The sequence below is a fragment of the Myotis nattereri genome, assembly GCF_964212035.1.
Source record: "Myotis nattereri genome assembly, chromosome: 8".
In the NCBI taxonomy this organism is placed as follows: Eukaryota; Metazoa; Chordata; class Mammalia; order Chiroptera; family Vespertilionidae; genus Myotis; species Myotis nattereri.
Genome location: NC_138083.1, coordinates 68,898,076 through 68,917,887, shown reverse-complemented (window position 1 = coordinate 68,917,887; position 19,812 = coordinate 68,898,076). Strand labels below are relative to the sequence as shown.

Sequence of the window (19,812 nt, the reverse complement as noted above, 5' to 3'; positions counted from 1 at the left end):
GACACAATGAAATGAAGGCTTGTCAAGGTGAAAGTTCCCTTGGGCAGGAAGCCAGTAACAGAGAAAGAGCTGTTAGTAGGAAGTAGGAATCAGTTTGTACATGAAAGAGTATTTATTGAAAACATGTTACTGACAGGAAGCTCCTGGCTGCTCTCACGTTACAATCTTGGCTCACAACTGGAAGTGTTACTTTTTTTTTGCTTCCAATTTTATAATCCCTCAAACATTCCGTCCTAGGATAGGTAGATCTTATATAAATATATATACACGTCTGTATAAGTTTGGCCTATAGTAAAGAAAATATATAGTACACTCTTCATTGGGTAGTACCTACCATGCCAGCTACCAAAACTGAATGCCACTGTGTTCACATATGTCCAAGGAGAGAGGCTGTGCGTGTGGTCTACAAGTGCGGCAGCACCAGGAAAGGCCATTGGCACAGCTGTGGCCTCCAGCCAGCTCCCTGAAATCATGGCCAATGGCAGGAACCACAGCACTGGGATGGGAAGGAAGGGAAGCCAAACTTCCCGAGGTCTGGAAGGCCAAAGGAAAGCCACCTGGAGGCTGCACTGCAGGTTAGGTGGGAGGTCTCTCCCGGAGGAAGGGAAACATGTAAGTGAGGGGAGGGGAGGTGACTCTAGTGACCTCACCACAGGCTAGGCCCAGGCTCACCCTGGCTCTCCCTGCAGAGTCTGGAGACTAAGCGGGTGGGACTCAGCCTTCATGTCTCTGACTTGCCAGGATGGGAGATTGTGAGCTTGTAGGGAGACATTTCCATCTGCCCAGACAACTGTGTGGGCAAGAGAGACCTGGTGGATCCCGAGACGAGATGTTAGTGCCGAACCTCAGCAGCAGCCGCATGTTGGTGCTGTTTGAGGCCGGAGTGAGCCCTCACAAAGACGACAAAATCAAGGGCAAGGCCTCTACTTAGATCTGAGACACAGGCACGGGGTCACCCAAAGGCAGTCTCTGCAAGGCTCTCAACATGCCCAGCCCTGTCCTCTGCAGGCAGCCTTTCCTGGGCCAGCTCTTGCCCACATGGGAGCCAGCTGACCACTGGGGAGCAGGCTCAGGAAGAAAAGGTGAGTGGCTGTTGTTAAATCCAGCTCGAAAAGCAGTCTCTTGGCCTGAAGAGCAAGGGCATTTGCTGTTCATTCCTCATGGCCTGAAGCCAGGCTCCACAGTGATGGGGAGGGCAGAGCACCTGCCTTCATGACTCATAGTGGATGGGGACCAAGAGGAAGCTCTGGGTGGTCAGAGGTGGCCTGAAGGAATGGTTGGCATTTACTGGCCGCCACGGTCCCTACAGATTCTGTACAAGTAAAAGACAAGGCACCAGACTGTGAGTGTTTCTCCTGGGTCCCAAATGCCTTCCTCGGTGCCGTCGCCTCTGGCTCAGGCTCAGCCATAGTGATACACAAAGTCATAGCTGCTGGGCTCCTTGGGCACCGGTGGGGGCGCTTCCGGGATCTGGACGTTCTCCAGGTCCAGGAGCCGCAGCTTCATCTCCATGCTCAGCAGGGTGTCCAGGTCACTCTTGGTCAGCTCGCTGGACATGTCCTTCCCGAGAAGGGCACTGAGGCCGTCAATCCAGATGCAGTACTGGGGGAGCAAGTTGCAGAACATCAGCAGGGCCCTGGACAGCAGGAGGTCCTGCCAAGGTCCTTTCCTAGGACTCACTCTGGTCTCTTTTGGAACTACTCAGTGTAGGCAAAACTGGCTTGGGATAATAGCAAAGGTAAATTGGGAGCTGCTCACTTTCTTAAAAGACCTTTTGGGTTTTGTGTTGTTGTTTTTCTCAATGTCTCCCCATTCACAATACAGACCAGGCAAAGAGCCTGAGCTGAGGTGTACATGGGGTGGGTTTACTCTGCCTCCTATTTCTGTACAGTCAGTGTAAGAACACAGCCTTGGTAAGTACCAGGAGGCCTGACCTTTTGGCTTTTATGGGAGATTGACATTTAAACTCCCTAAGATAATATAAAATATGATTTTAAAAAATACAATTAAAGAACACAGCAAAACCAGACCTGAGAACTGAGGCATCAACTACCTGAAACTGCCCCTGAAATTAGTAATGGGGAGGGGAGAATACAAATTAGGTGAAAAGAACAGGACACAAAAGGAACCACTGTGGGACTCACTTTTGTTTTTAAAAAAGTAAACAAAAACAACAACAAAACCCCCACCCAGTCAATAAATGTCGAAATTAAGTACTAGAGAAACTGAATTGGAAGGCCTCATGATGAGAGGGAATGACAGGGACCTCTCAGCCCTCCCTGGCCTCCTGCTGCATCTTTCTCTGTGCCTTTGCTCCGTCTCCCTCCCCACCTGCTAGTTCTTCACTTCCTCCCAATAAAGCTCTGCTGGCAGCTCAGGCCCCTCCTAACGGTCTCCTCTTCCAGAAGCCCCGCCTCCAGCTTCCTCTGATGGCTCAGAGCTCCCCAGACACGTGTGGTCTCAACCGCAGTGACTCAGGTAACATCTGGTATCTTCCAGGGCTGCAATTGAAACTGCGAGCCAGTGTCAGCAGGACCAGGGCCATCTGGCTTCAAAGCCCAGGCCAGATCTACTACATATGGCCAGGAGCCCTGCGGAGGGGCATCTGTTAGGTTCCCTAGGTAGGTGGCCACAGAAACTGAAAAGAGGAAACTTCTCCTAGTCCCAGCAAATAAGTTAGCCCTAGTTGGCCCTGTCTTGCTAATGACAACCTACAGCTACTGCTGAAGAGTGACCCGGAGGGCCCGGCTCTGGGGAAAAGGACCCCGGGTGGCAGACCCTGTGTCAAACAGCCTCCATGACAGGCTATGGCCTCCTGCTTTAGGGGGACAGGACGTTCCCGTTGTGCCCGTTTCTGCCCTCTGGCTGAAGAATCGCAGAGGGCTGGGCTGTGCAAGGCAGCGTCACACCGCTCACCTCATACTTATTAGGTGCAATGAAGTTTAAGGTCTCATCGGGGTCATAGAGGATGGAGAAAGCCAATTCCAACACCTCCTGAAGGAGAAAGGTTTCCGTTAGTGGAGCAATCGACTGGCCTGGGCCCTGCACACCAAGATCTTGGCCAAAGTCCTGGTGAGTTGGCACCATCATCAAATATGCTGATTCATATGTGATGCCATCCAGCCCCAGGGCACGTGCACACAAGTGGCTGGAGATGGGGCCCAGTGGTGACTGATCAACCTGAACTCACCCCTCCCCACCCAAGTAACGCCTATGATGTGGTGATACTTTTAAGATTGGAGAGAAGTAATTACTCAATACTCAGAAGCTTCAGAATGTCAGAGTCCATGACTGTGTATTACCTCAAATATGTATCTTGGTAATTAAACTGAAAGGTGTTAACAGTTTAAAACCACAACAATGAAAACAAATTGTGGCCAAAGATAGGGAAATGTGAGCATCAACAACATAACTATAATGGGTTGAAAAAAATAGAATTTGCTTAAACCCTGAGTTCATAATCATACTGGAAAATAAAACAAGACACATACACATAATTGGTCACTGTTGGATGATATCAGGGAACTAACTCTAGGTACACACTAGGAAAGAATCCAGCATTTACCCTTTCTTACATAAACTGTACCACTGGGAAACCAACAGTAGGTGACAGCAAGTTTCTCTTTAGAAAAGTAGTTCAGCTAATAAATGAAAAGGACGGGCTGCATTAGAATATCACTAGCTGTCAAGCCTCAATTTACTAGTGGAACGAGGCATTGAGCATTCGGGGAACTGACACCACAAAAAGAGAGACAACCACATGGTATGTGTCTCTGATAGAACATAAGACCTTTAGGAAGTAGTCTTATTAAAAAAAAAAAAAAAAGGTCACACCTGAACTGGATCAAGCCTCTCGATCTCTCCCTCAGTGTACAGATCTGGGACAGAGGAGCAAGTTAAACTGCACTGTGGGGAGACAATCAGCAAATTTCAGACTCTGGGAAACTACCAAACAAGCAACTTGGTTCCTTCAACTAATAAACTGCAAAGAGAAATAAAGGTGGAAAAGATGGAGGGGGAACTTATGAATTAAGAAATTTAAAAGGTGCTCGCTTTGGCAGCACATACACTAAAACTGGAACGATACAGAGAAGATTAGCATGGCCCCTGCGCAAGGATGACACGCAAATCCATGAAGTGTTCCACATTTTAAAAAAACAAACTTAAAGAACTAATCACAAGGGTAGCCTCTCTCTGGATGCTGACTTAACAAACAAAACGGGGCTGAGTGTATGTCTACACATACCGCATTTGCATATTTATACAGGGAAATTGTGCTGTTTATAAAACAACTGTGGAAGTTCAAACATCAATGGAATAGTTGACATTAAATAACAAATTTTATTTCTTTTTAGATGTGATAATGCTGTTGTGATCATGTTAAAGGAGTCCTCACAATCTAGAGATACATTCTACATACTGACAGATGGAATGATGTAACACTCAGGGTTTTCTTCACAGTAACAAAGGGAGGAAGGTAGACACGTACTTTGCCATGGCTGTGGAGGCTGGGTGATGCATATACGGGGGTTCTACCTATTTTTCTGTATCTTCACAATTATTTTAATAAAACATTCAGGCATTAGAGAGACAGGATGCGAGCGAGAGCTTGCACCTAAAAGACTGCCACCGCCGCCTGTGCCCAGGAACCCCTGTGACAGCAGCTCAGACTCAGGACTGCCTCTCCACTCACCTTGTTCTGTTTCAGAGCGCTTTTCTCTTTCATGTGGGGACAATCTTTCCCAGTGACAATGGCCTTGATGTCTGCAACAGGAACTGATCAATGAAGGGAATTAGTTTCTGGGAGCTTCATGGTGCAAGCTGGTCCTTGCTCGGGTGCTCGAAGGGAAGCCTCAGCCCCCAGACTCAAAGAGCTGTATCAGCTCAGGGTGTGTGGCTTTGTATTGTTCCCCCTCTGGGGTCACTGCCATGAACCATGGCCTGCAGGGCTGTGTCAAATCTGACTGGGCTTTTGGATCGTTTCCCCAAGGCACAGGCCTCTGACACTCACCTCACTTTCACGTCACAGTAATGACAGTGACAACAACACCACAGCAAACAGCAGTGGCGGCAGCTAACAGTTTCACCTGCTACTGGTTCTAAGTGCTTTACATAGACTAGGCATTCAATCCTCTTATGAGGGAGATATGGTTATTATTCTAACAGAAGAAAAAAGGCAGAGAGGAGAATGAACTCGAAATTAATTAGAATTAATCGGAATTAATTAGAATTAGTGGCAAAGCCAGGATTTGGATCCAAGCAGTCTGCTCTTAACCACCACCTTTCAACTCTGTTTTGTATCACCCTTTACAATCTGCAAAGCCCATACCCCTCTGTGATCTCACCGAATTCTCCAAACAGCCCTGTGAGGGAGGCAGACAGAGATGACCTCTGACAGATGAGGAAACGGGTCCAGAGAGACATCTGGCCCAAGACCAGACAATCAGCTTGAAACAGCCAGGACTAGAACTCTCCCGACATCGAGTCCAGCTACCAAGTCACAGCAATAGAGAAATGAACCTACTTTTCTCCTGCAGGGATTCAAATGTCACCTCCCCTTGAGGGTTGTCGTCCAAGTCACCATAGTGCAGGACCTTGTGGTTCAGTGCCAAGCGGCAGTACCAGAAACGTTCTGGAACACAAGGGAAGCCAAACAAGTGAGCAAGGGCAGTTCTGGGAAAGGCCTGGGCACACACAGGCAGAGGATGCTGTGTTCCCCGCCTGCTCCCTGCAGGGCCCGCCAAGGCAGGCTCCCTCCCCATGGAGTGGCTCTGGACAGTAGGACCGCATGTGCCCCAGGCCCCTGTCACCTTGCCTTCGGCGATTCCCAATCTTCCGGAAGCTGCTGCCCTCACAGAGCCGGTTCAGACGCTGCTGCTTGATCAGCTCCAGGATCTCGGGCTGGATCTTCTCCCTCAGCTCCCTGAGGTGGCCATGTACCGGGGAAGGAGGTCACAGTGAAGCTTTGGAAGGAAGACAGAGTGGGGCTGGGTTCCCCCACCTTGCCCCCTACGGGATGGTACTTACACAATCGGCGGGGACTGGAAGTCATCCTGGCTCATCCTTTCGGACTGGCGCAGCCTCAGAATCTCAGAGTAGCTCAGGCTGCGCAGTTTGCTCTTGAACTGATCCAAAGAGTTGGGTTTGGAGGGCAGAGCACGAGTGATCTGCTCTCGGACGACCTGCATAACCTAAGGGGGAAGGAAGAAGGCAGCCAGCTCGCCCCTGCTCTGCCACACAGACAGGCTGCCTCTGGGCACCAAGGCTTGGCCTGTGCCTGGGTCTTGAGCACAGCAGGACTACAGATGTGTGCTGGGGAACAGAGCACCGACATGCTAAGGAACACCTCCTCGGGTGGTTATTAGGACAAATGACTGATGGTGACAAATGCCTTATTTCTCATACATTTCAATTAGTCAACGGTGTGGAATAAGCATAGGTTTTTGGAGTCAGAGAGGAATGGATTCAGATCTTAACTCTGTCCCTTCATCTATTCCTTGAATAAGTCACTTAGCACTCTCCCCCTACAGTTTAAAGGGAGAGAGAAAGACACATCTTCTGATACGTGCTGCCTGAAGGATTATGAGATGCTATATGGAGGCACAGTGCCTGGCACACTGTGATATGTTCAAAAAAATGTGTTACGTCCCCTAAAACAACAGTTAAAGGAAAAACAGAGTATCACACTGCACATCCGGTCAGCTCTCCATCAATGAAGGAAAAATCTACAGGAAAAAAGGACTACAGTGAAACACATAAAAAATGGTCAACACTGTGGTGAAATTATAGCAAACATTTTCTTCCTTATACTGAATATGCTTAAAAGTTCTTCCCAAACTTTTTACAATGAGATGATCAGCTTCAAAACACTCAAGTCTAGAGTACCAGCTTTTGAGGGCCCTGTGTGCTTCACCGAGATGGGTACTCAGAAAGCATGGAGGAATGACTTCTGAGTAGGTATCCATGACTTGCATATCATGCCAATCCCCTCCAACCTCTCCCTGATGCTTCCAGTGCACAAAACAGCAACAGTGCCTGCACACAGTAATTGCTCAGCAACCACAGCTATTACTGTGCTTATTCTCCTGGCCCCTAAGGAAGACAGGAGGGGTGAGTCTGGCTCCACGGGCAAATGAGGGGCCCAGGGCACCAAGGGGAAGACATCTGCTCAAGGTGACAGAGGAAGCACAACCAGAGGGGACAATGCCTCAGTCTTGTGACGTATTGCTGCACATCAGGCTGGTTTTCCAGTTCAGGCATTTCCCCGGCTCTGGCCAGCTGTCACAGGCTGTCAGGTGATGGTCTCAGCCCATTGGACCTCAGAGCTCTGCGACACTGACCTTGTTGAAGTCCTCAGCTGTTGCCCTCATCTCCTTCCAGGTCTTGTTCAGCAGCTGGATGCAGATTCCAAAGAGCTCTTCAAAGGCTCGGTCGTGGGTAAAGAACATCGGGTGATAGTCATTGCGTCCTTCATTTGCTATGGGAGAAAAGAGGCAGGAAAGGGATGAGCTGGGTGCTCATGTCCAGAAACTTTGGCTCCTCTGCACCAAAGTCCTGAAGAACAAAACCATGACGAGGACCAGGGCTAGTGATGAGTGTAGGAGGGGCCGTTCCCAATTCCTGAGCCTTTTTCTCCAGGGCACTTGCTCTTGGGCCACCTCTGCCCTGTGACAGACTCAGCCAGTCCTTGCACCTGGGAGTGGATGGTGGCATAGCCTTTAAACGTGTTCAAACTTCCAGCTTGAACAAAGCAATACCCAAGACTCCCATTACCAAGGATAAGCTGATCACAGCTCACTCAGCCCCCAATTACAGGGCTGCTGTACAGACTTACGTAGTTCCCCAACCTGGAGGATTTCACAGAGCATTTTGGTAAGCTCAATCGCACTGCGGCCGAAGGGGCATTCATGTTTGTCTTCGCGGCTGCTGTTCTCCAGGACGATCTGGGGAGGAGAGGAAAAGGAGGTGAGGGAGGAGAGGGCTAGGGAGGGAGAGGAGGGAGGCCAGAGATAGGGTACCAGGGCTGAGAAAGCTGGCCCCAGCCTTTACCCGGATGTAGGTGTCCTGATGGACTTTAGCCAAGTACAGCATGTTGTCCAAGGCCAGCATTCCAGGAGGAGTCTGCGTAAAGTCCATTGCTGGGTTGATATGGTTCTGGAGGAAGAAGAAACCTGATTTTAGACTTGGCAGTCTTTCTGTGTGCAGTGTCACCTGAGGGGAAGCCCTTGCCCCTCATCTGAATGCTGCTAGCGCTGCAGACCTACATCTATTGTAGCTCTTTCCGTGCCCGTCGCTACTATGAGACTGTGAGCCCTTGACCACTGGGCTGACTCACCTTGTAACCCCAGCATACAGCACACTGCTGGGCACTGAGTAGGTACATAATAAATATTTAATTGAATTAACTCCATCCTCAAGCTGTATCCTATCACAAAATACCCACGCCTACTTTTCAAAGAACCTCGCTGCTGTGGTGAGAGGCCTCCTCTCCATCCATATGGCTGACCTCCCAGACCTGCTTACAGATGGCTTTTTTCACAGGGCCAAATGTTGCACATAAACTTGTGACTCTGCCATTGCATAAGCAAACTGAGCATCAAGGCCCTCCAGCTTCTCAGTGTCATCTACTCCAGGGCCATTGTTATGAAGCAGGGGTGCCCAGGACTCACTTGGGTGGGCCCTCTGACTTCCTGTCAGAGCAGAAGGCCTGCGCAGGTCTGTGCTTTGGGAAACTTACAGTAAATCCCAGCATTTTGTAGTCCTTGGTATACATGGCTTTGCGTTTTTCAGTCCCACTCCCGGGGACATTGCTCGGGTCAGACTCTGCATCAAATGCAATCCTCCTCAGTTCGAATATAATGTCTCTTTGAGCCTGAGGTGAAACAGACAGCCAGCAGGTGAATCAGCTAACCAAGGGAAGCAAGGAAAAGAGTGGGTGGGGCTTGGGCAGAACTCTGGCCCCGATGGATCTCTGAAGAGGCATCACCTCTTCCTTAGCAGGACAGAGGTGGGCTTGGCGCAGAGGGTCACCAGCAGGAAGAGGACATGGGAGGCACACAGCTAGATTTCTCAGAGCAGACCAAACCGTTTGTGCAGACACATCTAAGCAAGGTCCCTGGCACACAGCAGGTGCTCAGTACACAGCCTGAGGGTAGAGCGCAGTACATCCAACAGCACACAGCTTAAGCCAGTGAAGCTCTGCCCCACTTAGCGCCTACCTGGTCATTGGGGTCCATCTTGGTCATCATCCTTTCTTCCAGAAGGTTAAAGGTCAGGACTTGTAGGACATACAGTTGATGGGCCATCTCAGTTTTGATTGGGCGGTTCCCTCGGATCACGTGCTGGAAAAAGCACAGGCAGGGAGCAAGGGGCTGAACTGATTTTCTTTTACTAAAGAGTCACATCCATGCTGGTGAAAAAGTAGACTGGGCAAGGAACAGGGCTTTCCTCCCACACACAAGGACTTCGTGTTCTCGAAGGGGATGGAGCATGAATAGGCTTGATTCAGGCAGAGAGGATTCACTGCAGGCCGGAGGGCACCATCCTCTTCTCTTACCCCACTAAGACTATGATATGGGAGCTCAGCGGCTGGACCTTATTCCAATCAGGTAAGTAATTACTAGTTTTAATTTGGACTAGACACATTTCAAGTGTTCAACAGCCACCTGTGGCTAGTGGCTACCAAATTGGACTGCAGGTCTAAAGAGATCCAAGACATCCAAGACGATAGCTAGTGGGCATGGAGAAAGACTTGCTTGTGGAATTGGACAGTATGGTTCTTTGTTTTCCCTTAGAAAAATAAAATGTTTTGGTGAAGAGAGGCTTTAGAAAAGATCCTTTTCTTTAAATGACATGGAGACACCTACATAAAAGGGGGGCATCTAGTGCTCCTGTCCAACCCTCCTCACTCGCCCCTCCCTCCTTCGTCTCCTACAACTGTCCTTCTTTTCTCTCTCCTCCCTGTGTTGTGTTCCCACCATGTCCCTCTCCCTCCTCTAACTTGTTCTCCCTGCTCTTTCCATGGCCCTGGTCCCCCCTCAGCTCATCACCTCCTCCCTCTGTCCCTCTGATGCCTACCCCTCTCCTATTCTCATGCTCGCTCTGTCTTTCCCCATACGCTCCGGGCTGAGCAATGCTGGTTATGTTCCTGTCTCAAGCTGTCCTGTTCTCACTCCCACAAGAGCCTGCTCTTTCCTGCTTGCTTCCTGTATTTCTCGCTCCCCCACTTTATCTCACGACCATCTTGAATCCTGTCACTCTTGCTCTTTTCTCGGCCAAATGAGACTCTTGCCCAGCTTCCCTGGATCCTTTGTGTTCTCTTACTCAGTCTAGTTGTGTCTCTAGGGGCCTGTGCTGTCCAATGGGACAGCCCCTGGCCATATGGGGCTACTTGCATTTAAGTCACTTACAATGAATTTAAGTTGAAAATTCAGGTCCTTAGTAGCACTAGACACATTTTCAGCTCACCAGGCACATGTGGCTAGTGGCTGCCACCTGATGGTAGGGCAGAAATGGAACATTTCCATTATCACAGAAAGTTCTATCAGACAGCTCTACAGAGCTTCTACTCTAGATCAGTATCTTTTTCAAGCTCCCTCTAACTTCAGATCAGCTCTCTGGGGCCTGCTCGGCTGGAGAGCAAACTTATTAGACCCGTGAAGTCCACTCTGGTAGCCTCTAGCCATATGTGGCTGTTGAACATTGGAAATGTGGCTAGTCCAGACTGAGACATGCTGTCAATGAAGGCACACCAGACCTCAGAACCTCTGTATGTAAAAACAAAATGTACAGTATCTCATTAATGATTTTCCTATTGATTATATGTTGGAATCATAGTGTTTTAGATAGACTGGGTTAAATGAAATGTTATTGAAATTAATTTCCTCTATTCCTTTTTCAACATTGCTACTAGAACATCTATAATAATAAAAGCATAATATGCAAATCGACCAAATGGCGCAACAGCAGAACGACTGTCCAGACAACTTTCCAGACAGATGAAGCCAGGGCTGCGAGGGCCGAGCCCCTTGCACCAATTTTGTGCATCAGGCTTCTAGTATCAAATAAAATAAGTCCCTATATTTTCATTGGACGGCACTGCTAGGCCTCATCTCCCCACCGTGAGATGCCAGAGTGCTTTCCCTTCCTGTCTCTTTCTCTCTCTAGCTCTGTACAGCCCAAACAGTAACCACAAGCCACATTTCAATTTCAATTAAATTTAAAAAAATGACACGTTAAGTTCCCCAGTCAGACTGGATACATTTAAAGAGCTCAACAGCCACGTGTGGCTAGTGGCTACCATTTGGGACAGCACTTCCACAGCTGCAGAAATTTCTACTGGACAAAGCGGCCCTGCTCTCTTGCTACAGGGTGTGCTAACGCCCTCATCCCTCCCTCTGTCCCATGTGCTCCCTCTGTCTCTCCTTTCAGCTCAGTCTCTGTCTGTCTCCATCTCCCCAAGCTGACTTTTTCATTCTCTGCTCTCCCCGTAAGCTTCCCTTCCCTCTCTCCCCCCAGACTCTCTGCCCAGGCTCTTTCTCTGTCACTGCTCTACTGTCCCACTGACACCTCTTCTTTGCCCCTCACTCTGAGCCTCTTCCTTTCTCTATATTCCCCCACTCTACCACTCCAATTTCTCACCACCTGTCTATCCCTACTCCTTCGCCTCACCTCTCCAGAACTCATAAACCACTTTAAAGAGAGGTTAAAGTTAATGTGATGTTGGTTTTCATTCATTTAATCCCCTTTCTCAAACTCAGACACATCATTGTGGGAAGGTAATACTCTAGCCATCAATGGCTTAAAGAAGTACAGCTCCAGTTGGGTGAGTTTTACCTGACATCTTATTTGCTGTCAGATACTTCCAGGCCTATGTTCTTTGGTTGGACTCAGTTAACCTCCTGGACTTAAGTGAGCATGCATACCATTTCCTAGCAGACTATCTAAGTCCCTGACACTGAACTGTCTTCTGTAGTGGAATCTTAGCTTGTCATAACCTCATCCAAGTAAATAAAAAGTCTCAAAATTCATTAAATTTCCCTCACAAGGACATCCTTGCTCCCACACACGAAGAGGAACGTGGACGAGAAGGCGTGGGCACTGTGTGCTCTCCATCACTTGCAGGCAGAGTGCTTGAGCATTTGCTCAGGTCCCTCCTGTGGGCTGCCCATGGGCTGTGACCAGGGAATGGCCAGTAGGCAAGAGCTAGTTCTGCATAGTGAAGTCTGACAGGCTCCTCGTGTTTAGATCAGCTGATCACTGGACTTCACAAGTACTCGGAGCTTACTTCTTGAATTCTTTCAGCTGTTCTATCTTGTTCACAAAGAAACTGCCAATATAAGCACAGCACTTACCACATGCCAGGCACCCTGCTAAGCACTGTATATATATTAGCTCATTTAGTTCTCACATCCAGAGGAGCACATCGAAGCCCACAGAAGTTAAGTGAATTACTCAAGATCAAAGATTTGGCTAATGGCAGAGTGGGTGCTGGTGATTCCAAAGTTCATGTTCAGAATTAGTAAGTCTTTCACACTTGACTTCGAATTTCTTCACTGTGCTCTCCCAGTTCTCCCTTGTTTTTGACAACTGATAAAATGGCCATCTTTTAATTTAGATCCTTGGTTCTTTCCCGCTCCCACTGTCCCCATTTCCCATCTCGGTTCCCTCCCACCCGACTTCACCACCCTGGTAACAAGGAATTAGACCTCTTTCCAGATGCCTCCCCCTCCCCACCACCTCCTACTCTACTTTCCTCGCTAACACACCCCCCGGGAAACACACAGATTTTGGAGCATGATCTTTCTAGAATGCTAGTCTGGTTACTTCATGATCCTGGTTAAAGCCCCTCAACCGCCCTTAGGAAAAAGACTAAGACCCTACTTGATCTGGTCTTTGCTATCTGCAGTCTCACCACAGATCTGCTCCTTGCTTCACCCTCTACCCATCACACACTCCCTCTGGCTCCGGGCCCCCACCCCCACTCCTTTTCTCTCTGGTCTGCTTGCTTGTCCTCAGCCTCCCCTGAAGACGGTCCTCTGGAGGCTTCCTGACACCTCTCCTCCAACACAGGACTGACTGCCCTCCTCTGAAGTCTCCCAGACACGCATCTCTACGGAACCTGACCACAGGTGCCATGACCACTCGTCTTTCCTACTGGACTGGAAGTTCTTCGAGAGCAAACACACTGTCTTATTCATCCCTGCTGGCGCCCCACACACTCAGGTTTATGACCCGTGTTAATTCAACGAGTTACCTTCCTTTTTTGTGCTCATTTTAACACATTCCCTCTAGATAAACAAGTTTAGATCTGCCAGACAACAAACAGTACAGCTGGCCTCAGTGTCTCCTGTGAGGCTCTGCGATCAATCCCTGGTGGGCCAGCAGCCTCCTAGAGACAACTCTGCCTATAGAGGATTACAAAAAAGCTTTTCACCTTGAGTGTTTAGTGCCTATTGGTAAGTTCTCTCTGAGTGCCCAACCCACTCAATGGTAATTTCAACAATAATACAACTATAATAATGGTAATAATTGTTATTAATAGTAACAAAACAACAGTAACAAAATACAGCTTGTTTCAGAAACTTACATTTAGGATTATGGATCGAAGGTGCTTCTGTGCAAATGCATTGGCCATGTCCTAGTGAGAAAATAAGGGACATGAGGCACGGTGGCAGGACACAGCTGTGACAACCATAGAGGAAGGTGATGTCACAGCTCTGGGGCTTTTTCTTTCACAATTTTTTTACCTTTCAAATGAAAAGTGGGCAAATAGAAAAAAATCCACGAACCATCACCTGCATCTTATACTCTAACAAATTCCCTCACATTTTTCCTTTGAGAGTACAAATGAACAAATAGGGTTTCTGGTCCCAATGGCACAATCCCCCACATCATCTCCAAAGAGGGACGAAGACGCCTCAGGACAAGACATGGTATTACAAGGACGTTGGGCGATGGACGACGTAAACGGAGCACAGAGCAGCATGATGGTCCCCAAGCCGCAGGCACTGTTCACTGTTCCAGGCAGGTACCCACTGCCTAGGCTGGAAGGGACACCAAACCCAGGAAAGGGCTTTGGCCCGGCGCTGCTCCTGGGGCTCACCCGCAGAGGGAGCTGGGTGTGGACCCCCTGAAACAGTGAGTAGTTCCCATTCACTTCCAACTGGTGGAGAGAACGTGTTGAGTGCTTTGGGGTAATTTTCATAATAGGGTTACTTTTTAAATTATATTTGGTTCTGATTTAACAGGAACACTTTATGTATTTAGTATCCTCCTAAAGTGAATCTTCCAGGGAGCGAAGCTTTAAGGGTCCTCTCAGAACCATTACTTTGACCATTCTCATGCAAATCTTTAAAAAATACATGTCTATGTCAGAAGAGACTGCAATGATTATAATTTAATCATTGCCGAGGACTTGGCTTTATAAAGACCATCATTTATTTTTCTGGGTTGTGACACTAATACCCTCAACGAGCTATTGAGATGTGAAGCTATTTTCTCCTAAACAAAATGGTCCCAGATTACCATGCTTTTCATTTCTCTGACAGCTTTTTAGAATTCTTTTGTCTCTGCCTTCCAGTGTCAGCCATCACTTCTTATAATGTTAACTGGTATGACTTCACTTTCTAAACTGCTGCCTCAGTTTAATTTTACAGAGAATTCTAAGTCCATCGGCCTGAGGGAGCTGTCACACTTCTCCCATGGAGCAGTGTCCTCAGAGCCCAAAGGCCTTTCTCTCACGCCTGGATTTCTGGCCATATTCCAAGTGGCTGGTGCTGCCAGGAATATTAAGTTTTACTATGCTTGCCCTGAGCATACACACCACCTGGAGGAGGAGGAAGGCGGCCTCGAAACTTCTTGATAGCTATAGGAGGTCAGCTTGAGATTAGATCTCTCTGTGGACAGCTAACAGTGGGAAACAGGCAGTGGTCTACTGCTAGAACATTAAGACCTTAGACTAAAAGCTTCTCTGTGGGGGGAAGCACTCATCCTCTTCCGGATCCTTGTAGAGCTGACCTCCCTAAGCTCCCTCTTAGGAAAAATGAGCATCCAAATCCCCTCTTGTCAACTGTCCAAACCTTTTCAAATGCCCACGGTCTAGGTAAACATGGATTGACCTTTACACTTTGCTATATCAAGTTGGGAGGTGATGCGCCATGGTATCTAGATGAAAGCCACAGGCTATTTCTGAATCTGAACTTCGCTGGCTGAACCACAGACCCACGTAAAGGCGAGTTACAAAGGAAAGACTGGGCCACATTCCCTGGGACAAGCATCGCCTTAATCCTGCATGTGGCTCTACTCTGCAGGAAGTCCTCAAGTGTCCTGACAAATGAGGCTTATAGCACACAACCTTTCCTGGTCCTGGAGCTCCCTGAACATCTTAGATCAGAGGTGAGATTCTTGCCCAGCTGTGACCTCCCCACCTGGATGAGAGCGGGGCCCTTTCCACAGAGCGGTGCTACTTACAGTGGCAGGCAGGTCTAGAGGATTAAGGTGCTTGTCCTGCCGGCAGAAAGCAAAAGCACAGAGAGAAGCAGATGGAAGAATGAGCTTTCAGTTTACATTCAGAACAGGACCAGGGAGGAAGAGCTTAATGGAGCAAAGCCATCCAAGAAAGACAGGACAGACAGAAACACAGATGCTCCTGGTCTCCCACTGGCATCCACCAAGGGCTTGTTACACCTGATCCCACATGAATTTCAACCTCCTGAGCCCAGGGTACTGACAGACAACTAAAAAGTCTTTCTTTTGTACACCACTTGGGCTTTTACCAGAGAAATCTAGAAAGTGTGTTGGAAGGGCCCCTAGGGGTCTTTTAATCTGGCCCTTTCATTTGACAGAAAGAGAAACTGAGACCCAAAGAGGTTAAAGCATGTGTCCGGCCAGTGGCAGGCCCTGGATGCTTAGGTCAGAGCTCGTTCCCCTGCCCATCCAATTCCTGGTCTCCTCACTTGTAAATCGGGGGTCTGGTTTGCCTCATGACATCCTTATGAAGTAAACGGGGCAGATGTGGTAGCTCCCATATTACAGGTGAGGAAACTGGGGTTCAGAGAGGTAGAGCTGTTTGCATAATGTCACACAGATAATTCATAGGAGAAGAAGGAAGTTTAGAACCTGGATCAGAGCTTACACACGAGACTCCGTGCTAAGTGCCTCCACTCTTGCTTCCTTAAGTAAGGCTCTCATTTGTTTCAATCTCCTCTCCCTTCTTGATTCTCTAACCTAGGGGTCGGCAAACTAAAGCCAAATTAGGCTTGTCAACTATTTGTGTAAATAAGGTCTTACTGCGAGACAGCCGCATCATTCGTTCACCTACTGTCTGAAGTGGCTGGCTTTTAGCTACAACAGAAAGGGTGGATAGTTGCCACACGGACAATATAGCCCACAAAGCAAATGTATTTACCCTCTGGCCCTTTAGAGGAACAAGTTTGCAGGCCCCTGCTCTGACCTAAGACCCCAGCTGGTTTCCCAGCTCGTTCTCCCCTGGGTCTTCTTTAGCAAAGCCACTCAATGGGCTCTGATCACAGAGGGACAGGAGGAAGGACTCTTGGGAAAATGGCTGGGTTTCTGCTGTCTGCAAAGGGTGAGTGGGTGAGAATTCTTCTCTTGGAAGAGCCCAGATGAAAAGCTTGGAAAGGCAGCCACAGACCTGTCGCTTGTCCTCAGGAGCCTTCAGAAAAAGTGCATTAATCAGGGCAATGGCGTAGGTCTGAATTTCCTGGTTGGAGCTGTGTCAATGAAGAAAGAAGGCAGAGGAGATTAGAAGAATGACCAGCAAGATGACACTTAGACATGGTTCATGAAATCACTCACAGATTGTAATCAAATAATAACAGGGGGCTAAGCCTCAAAAGCATTTTTAAAAGTATTTGTTCACCAAATGCTAATTGGGCTCTTGCTTAAATCCAAGCAGAGGATACAAAAATGATTGGTCCCTGTTCCCAGATAGCTCAGTTTAAAATGGGAGACAGAGCTCTAGCTGGTTTGGCTTAGTGGATAGAGTGTTGGCCTGCAGACCAAAGGGTCCCAGGATTGATTCCAGTTAAGGGCATATGCCTGGGGTTGCGGGCTCGGACCCCAGTAGGGGACGTGCAGGAGGCAGCTAATCAATGATTCTCTCTCATTACTGATGTTTCTCTCTCCCTCTCCCTTCCTCTCTGAAATCAATAAAAATATATTTTAAAAATGTATAAAATGGGAGACAGATAATAAAAATTAGAGTATTTTATGTAAATATAATTGCCATAGGTACAAACAGATTGTTCGGCCCATAGAGAAGAAAGCATCTCATTTTGTCTGGTACCACAGTGGTACAGGGAGATTGGGGAAATCCACTTCATCCGAAGGGGCAAGAGAGTTACAGAGGGTTTTACACAGGAGATGACATGATCAGGTCTGAGTTATGGAAGGAACCTGGCAGTCATGTAGAAGAGGCGATGAATGGATGAACAAGCAGACCAGCAGCTTGGAATCTAAGCAAAGCAGGAGAGGATGGGAAGATTTACGCAGACGGAGAGGGGAGAAGAGAAGCGACAGGGCAGGGAGGCAGGCAGACTCTCTTACTCACACCTGGAGGTGAGAGATGAGCTGTCCCACGGTGATTTCCTCCGCTATCTTCTGGTACAAACTCTGGCTATTCAGGACCATGCTCTCCAGGATGGCCAGGGACCGCTGAAGGATGGACACGTCCACCATGGGCTGGCTTACGTACCCTGCAATCTAAAGGCAGAGAGGGACAAATCAGAGAGGAAGCTCAGGGCCCATGGGAGCTGGACGGCTTAGGCTTCTGCTGCTAGCCCACAGGCTCTCTCCTCTCAGGTGTGTTGACCACATTGGGGCAGGTGTCCTGAGCTGGAGAGTGCTATCTCTTTATGGCTACCAGGGCCAATGCCAGGGATTCTCTAGGCATGGAAAACTCAATTTCAAATTACAGTAATCCAGTCAACTGTGTGTCCTCAAAATCTAAGGGCTTAATTTTCAAAATAAGGACTCGAGTGTGAAAAAGCTGACTATAGAAAGCAGAGGATCTTACTGATACTAGGACAGCCGTGGGCAAACTACGGCCCGTGGGCCGGATCCGGCCCGTTTGAAATGAATAAAACTAAAAAAAAAAAAAAAGACCGTACCCTTTTATGTAATGATGTTTACTTTGAATTTATATTAGTTCACACAAACACTCCATCCATGCTTTTGTTCCGGCCCTCCGGTCCAGTTTAAGAACCCATTGTGGCCCTCGAGTCAAAAAGTTTGCCCTCCCCTGTACTAGGATATTATTTTATTTCCAGGTACACTTCTCCTGACATGCACTGTGTCCCTATACACACATAGAACAGAGAGACTTAGAGAGGTAGACAGGGTCTCAAAGTCTTGTCATCTAATCCTCCTCAATCCCTATTATAATATCCTTAACACATGGTCAGGTCACTTTTGCCAAAATAGCTTTAGCACTGGGAGGTTCCCAAAGTCCCAAGACAATGGCAGGTCAGGACATATTATTCACTGGTTTTAGTTCAGTTTTCCGAGTTGATGCTGTCCCTTCTTGTAAAAGAAAGGAGGGCAAAACTAGAAGTCTCCACTCGTACCGACTGAGGTCAATCTGACAGTCCAAACAGGCTACCTGGCATATTTGTAAACAGAAGGCAGATTTATAAGGCAAATGAAATGAAGACTTTTTATCAAAGAGAAGGGAAAGTCAGGAAGCAGGTCAGAAGACTCAAGGATGGCACTGGCTGATGCTGGTGTTCTCCCAAGTCTCACTAATAATCCAGGGCCACTTTGGGCAGATTCACTCGGAGAGCCCAGTTCATCTCCGTGCAGGTCCTGAGAGTACAGCAGGGTAAGTCTTGCAGGAACCACAGGAAGAACAGAGCTCCAGGATGAAAGTCTGGCCTCAGGGATAGAAAGCCGACCCATACCAGAATGCGGTATTGACTGCATCCCCACCTTAGCCTGGAGAACAACGGGTGACTGAGGAAGGAGAGAAAGACAGAATGCTGGAGGCCTCACCTGCTTAATGAAGGTGATGGAAACCATGTCCCAGGAGACAATGCCGTGGTCCATGAGCTCTAAGAAGGCAGTCAGGGTGAATGCCAGCATCTCACTGTAGCTGAGACATGTGCAAAACACACACACAACAATACAAAGGTTCAAAATCAGGAACAGGTTGAAGGCAGCCACAATGGAAGGATTTCAGTGTAGGCACTACATGAGCAATCAGTCGATGCAACTCTGAGTCAGCGCCCGCATGCGCACCTACACAGACATGGAGCAGATCTGTCCAGGTAGCCATCACTGAAAACATAAAGGCTGTTGGGGATTAGGCTTTCCTTCTCCATGTCACCTCATCTCAGGGAAACAGAATCACTTATCCATTTCCCAAGAACAAAACCAGAGCAGACCTTTGTCAAACCCCAATACCTTGTGGGAGTACCTAAGGAAGCTTATGTACCATGTTCACCTTTAGGCCTGGAGGAGCAGAGAGTACAAACTTTGGACATGGGTTCAATTCCTGTTCAGCTGTTTGCTAACTGCAAATTCTATATTTTCAAACTTTAATTTCTTCCTCTGTAAAATCATGTCGATCTCACTGGATTGTGGTGGGGGCAAGATGACAATAAATGCAAAGCCCTCAGCATTGTGCTGATGGAAAATCAGGGTGAAAATGTTTTCTTCCCTTTCTCTCTCCTGTTTACACATTAAATCCTTTATACTTCTGTAGAGCGCTTTGCAATTAACAAACTGTACTCCCATGGACAAAGCCTGCTCAGACCCATTCTCATTTACAATGCTCCTCATGACAATCCTGGG

The 19,812-nt window shown here is 48.0% G+C and overlaps 1 protein-coding gene across 4 annotated transcripts in view; it reads right to left on the bottom strand.

Moving 5' to 3' along the window:
* Positions 1-89: 89 nt before the first annotated feature.
* The window catches only part of ELMO2 (engulfment and cell motility 2), a 38,486-nt gene continuing 18,763 nt past the window's right edge, over positions 90-19,812 (bottom strand). Inside the window, exons 7-21 of one of the 4 annotated variants that reach the window (XM_081097478.1) lie at positions 19,012-19,111; positions 17,573-17,724; positions 16,655-16,733; positions 13,589-13,639; positions 9,219-9,341; positions 8,738-8,872; positions 8,050-8,154; positions 7,835-7,943; positions 7,341-7,477; positions 6,028-6,191; positions 5,811-5,923; positions 5,525-5,632; positions 4,694-4,764; positions 2,917-2,994; positions 90-1,602 (exon numbers count right to left, since the gene is read on the bottom strand). In XM_081097478.1, coding sequence (XP_080953604.1) covers positions 1,402-1,602; positions 2,917-2,994; positions 4,694-4,764; positions 5,525-5,632; positions 5,811-5,923; positions 6,028-6,191; positions 7,341-7,477; positions 7,835-7,943; positions 8,050-8,154; positions 8,738-8,872; positions 9,219-9,341; positions 13,589-13,639; positions 16,655-16,733; positions 17,573-17,724; positions 19,012-19,111 — 1,726 coding nt within the window. In that variant the 3' untranslated portion in view covers positions 90-1,401. Of the gene's footprint in view, positions 1,603-2,916; positions 2,995-4,693; positions 4,777-5,524; positions 5,633-5,810; positions 5,924-6,027; positions 6,192-7,340; positions 7,478-7,834; positions 7,944-8,049; positions 8,155-8,737; positions 8,873-9,218; positions 9,342-13,588; positions 13,640-16,654; positions 16,734-17,572; positions 17,725-19,011; positions 19,112-19,812 lie in introns of all 4 variants that reach the window. The other 3 variants (XM_081097477.1, XM_081097479.1, XM_081097480.1) reach the window with 3 other exon arrangements.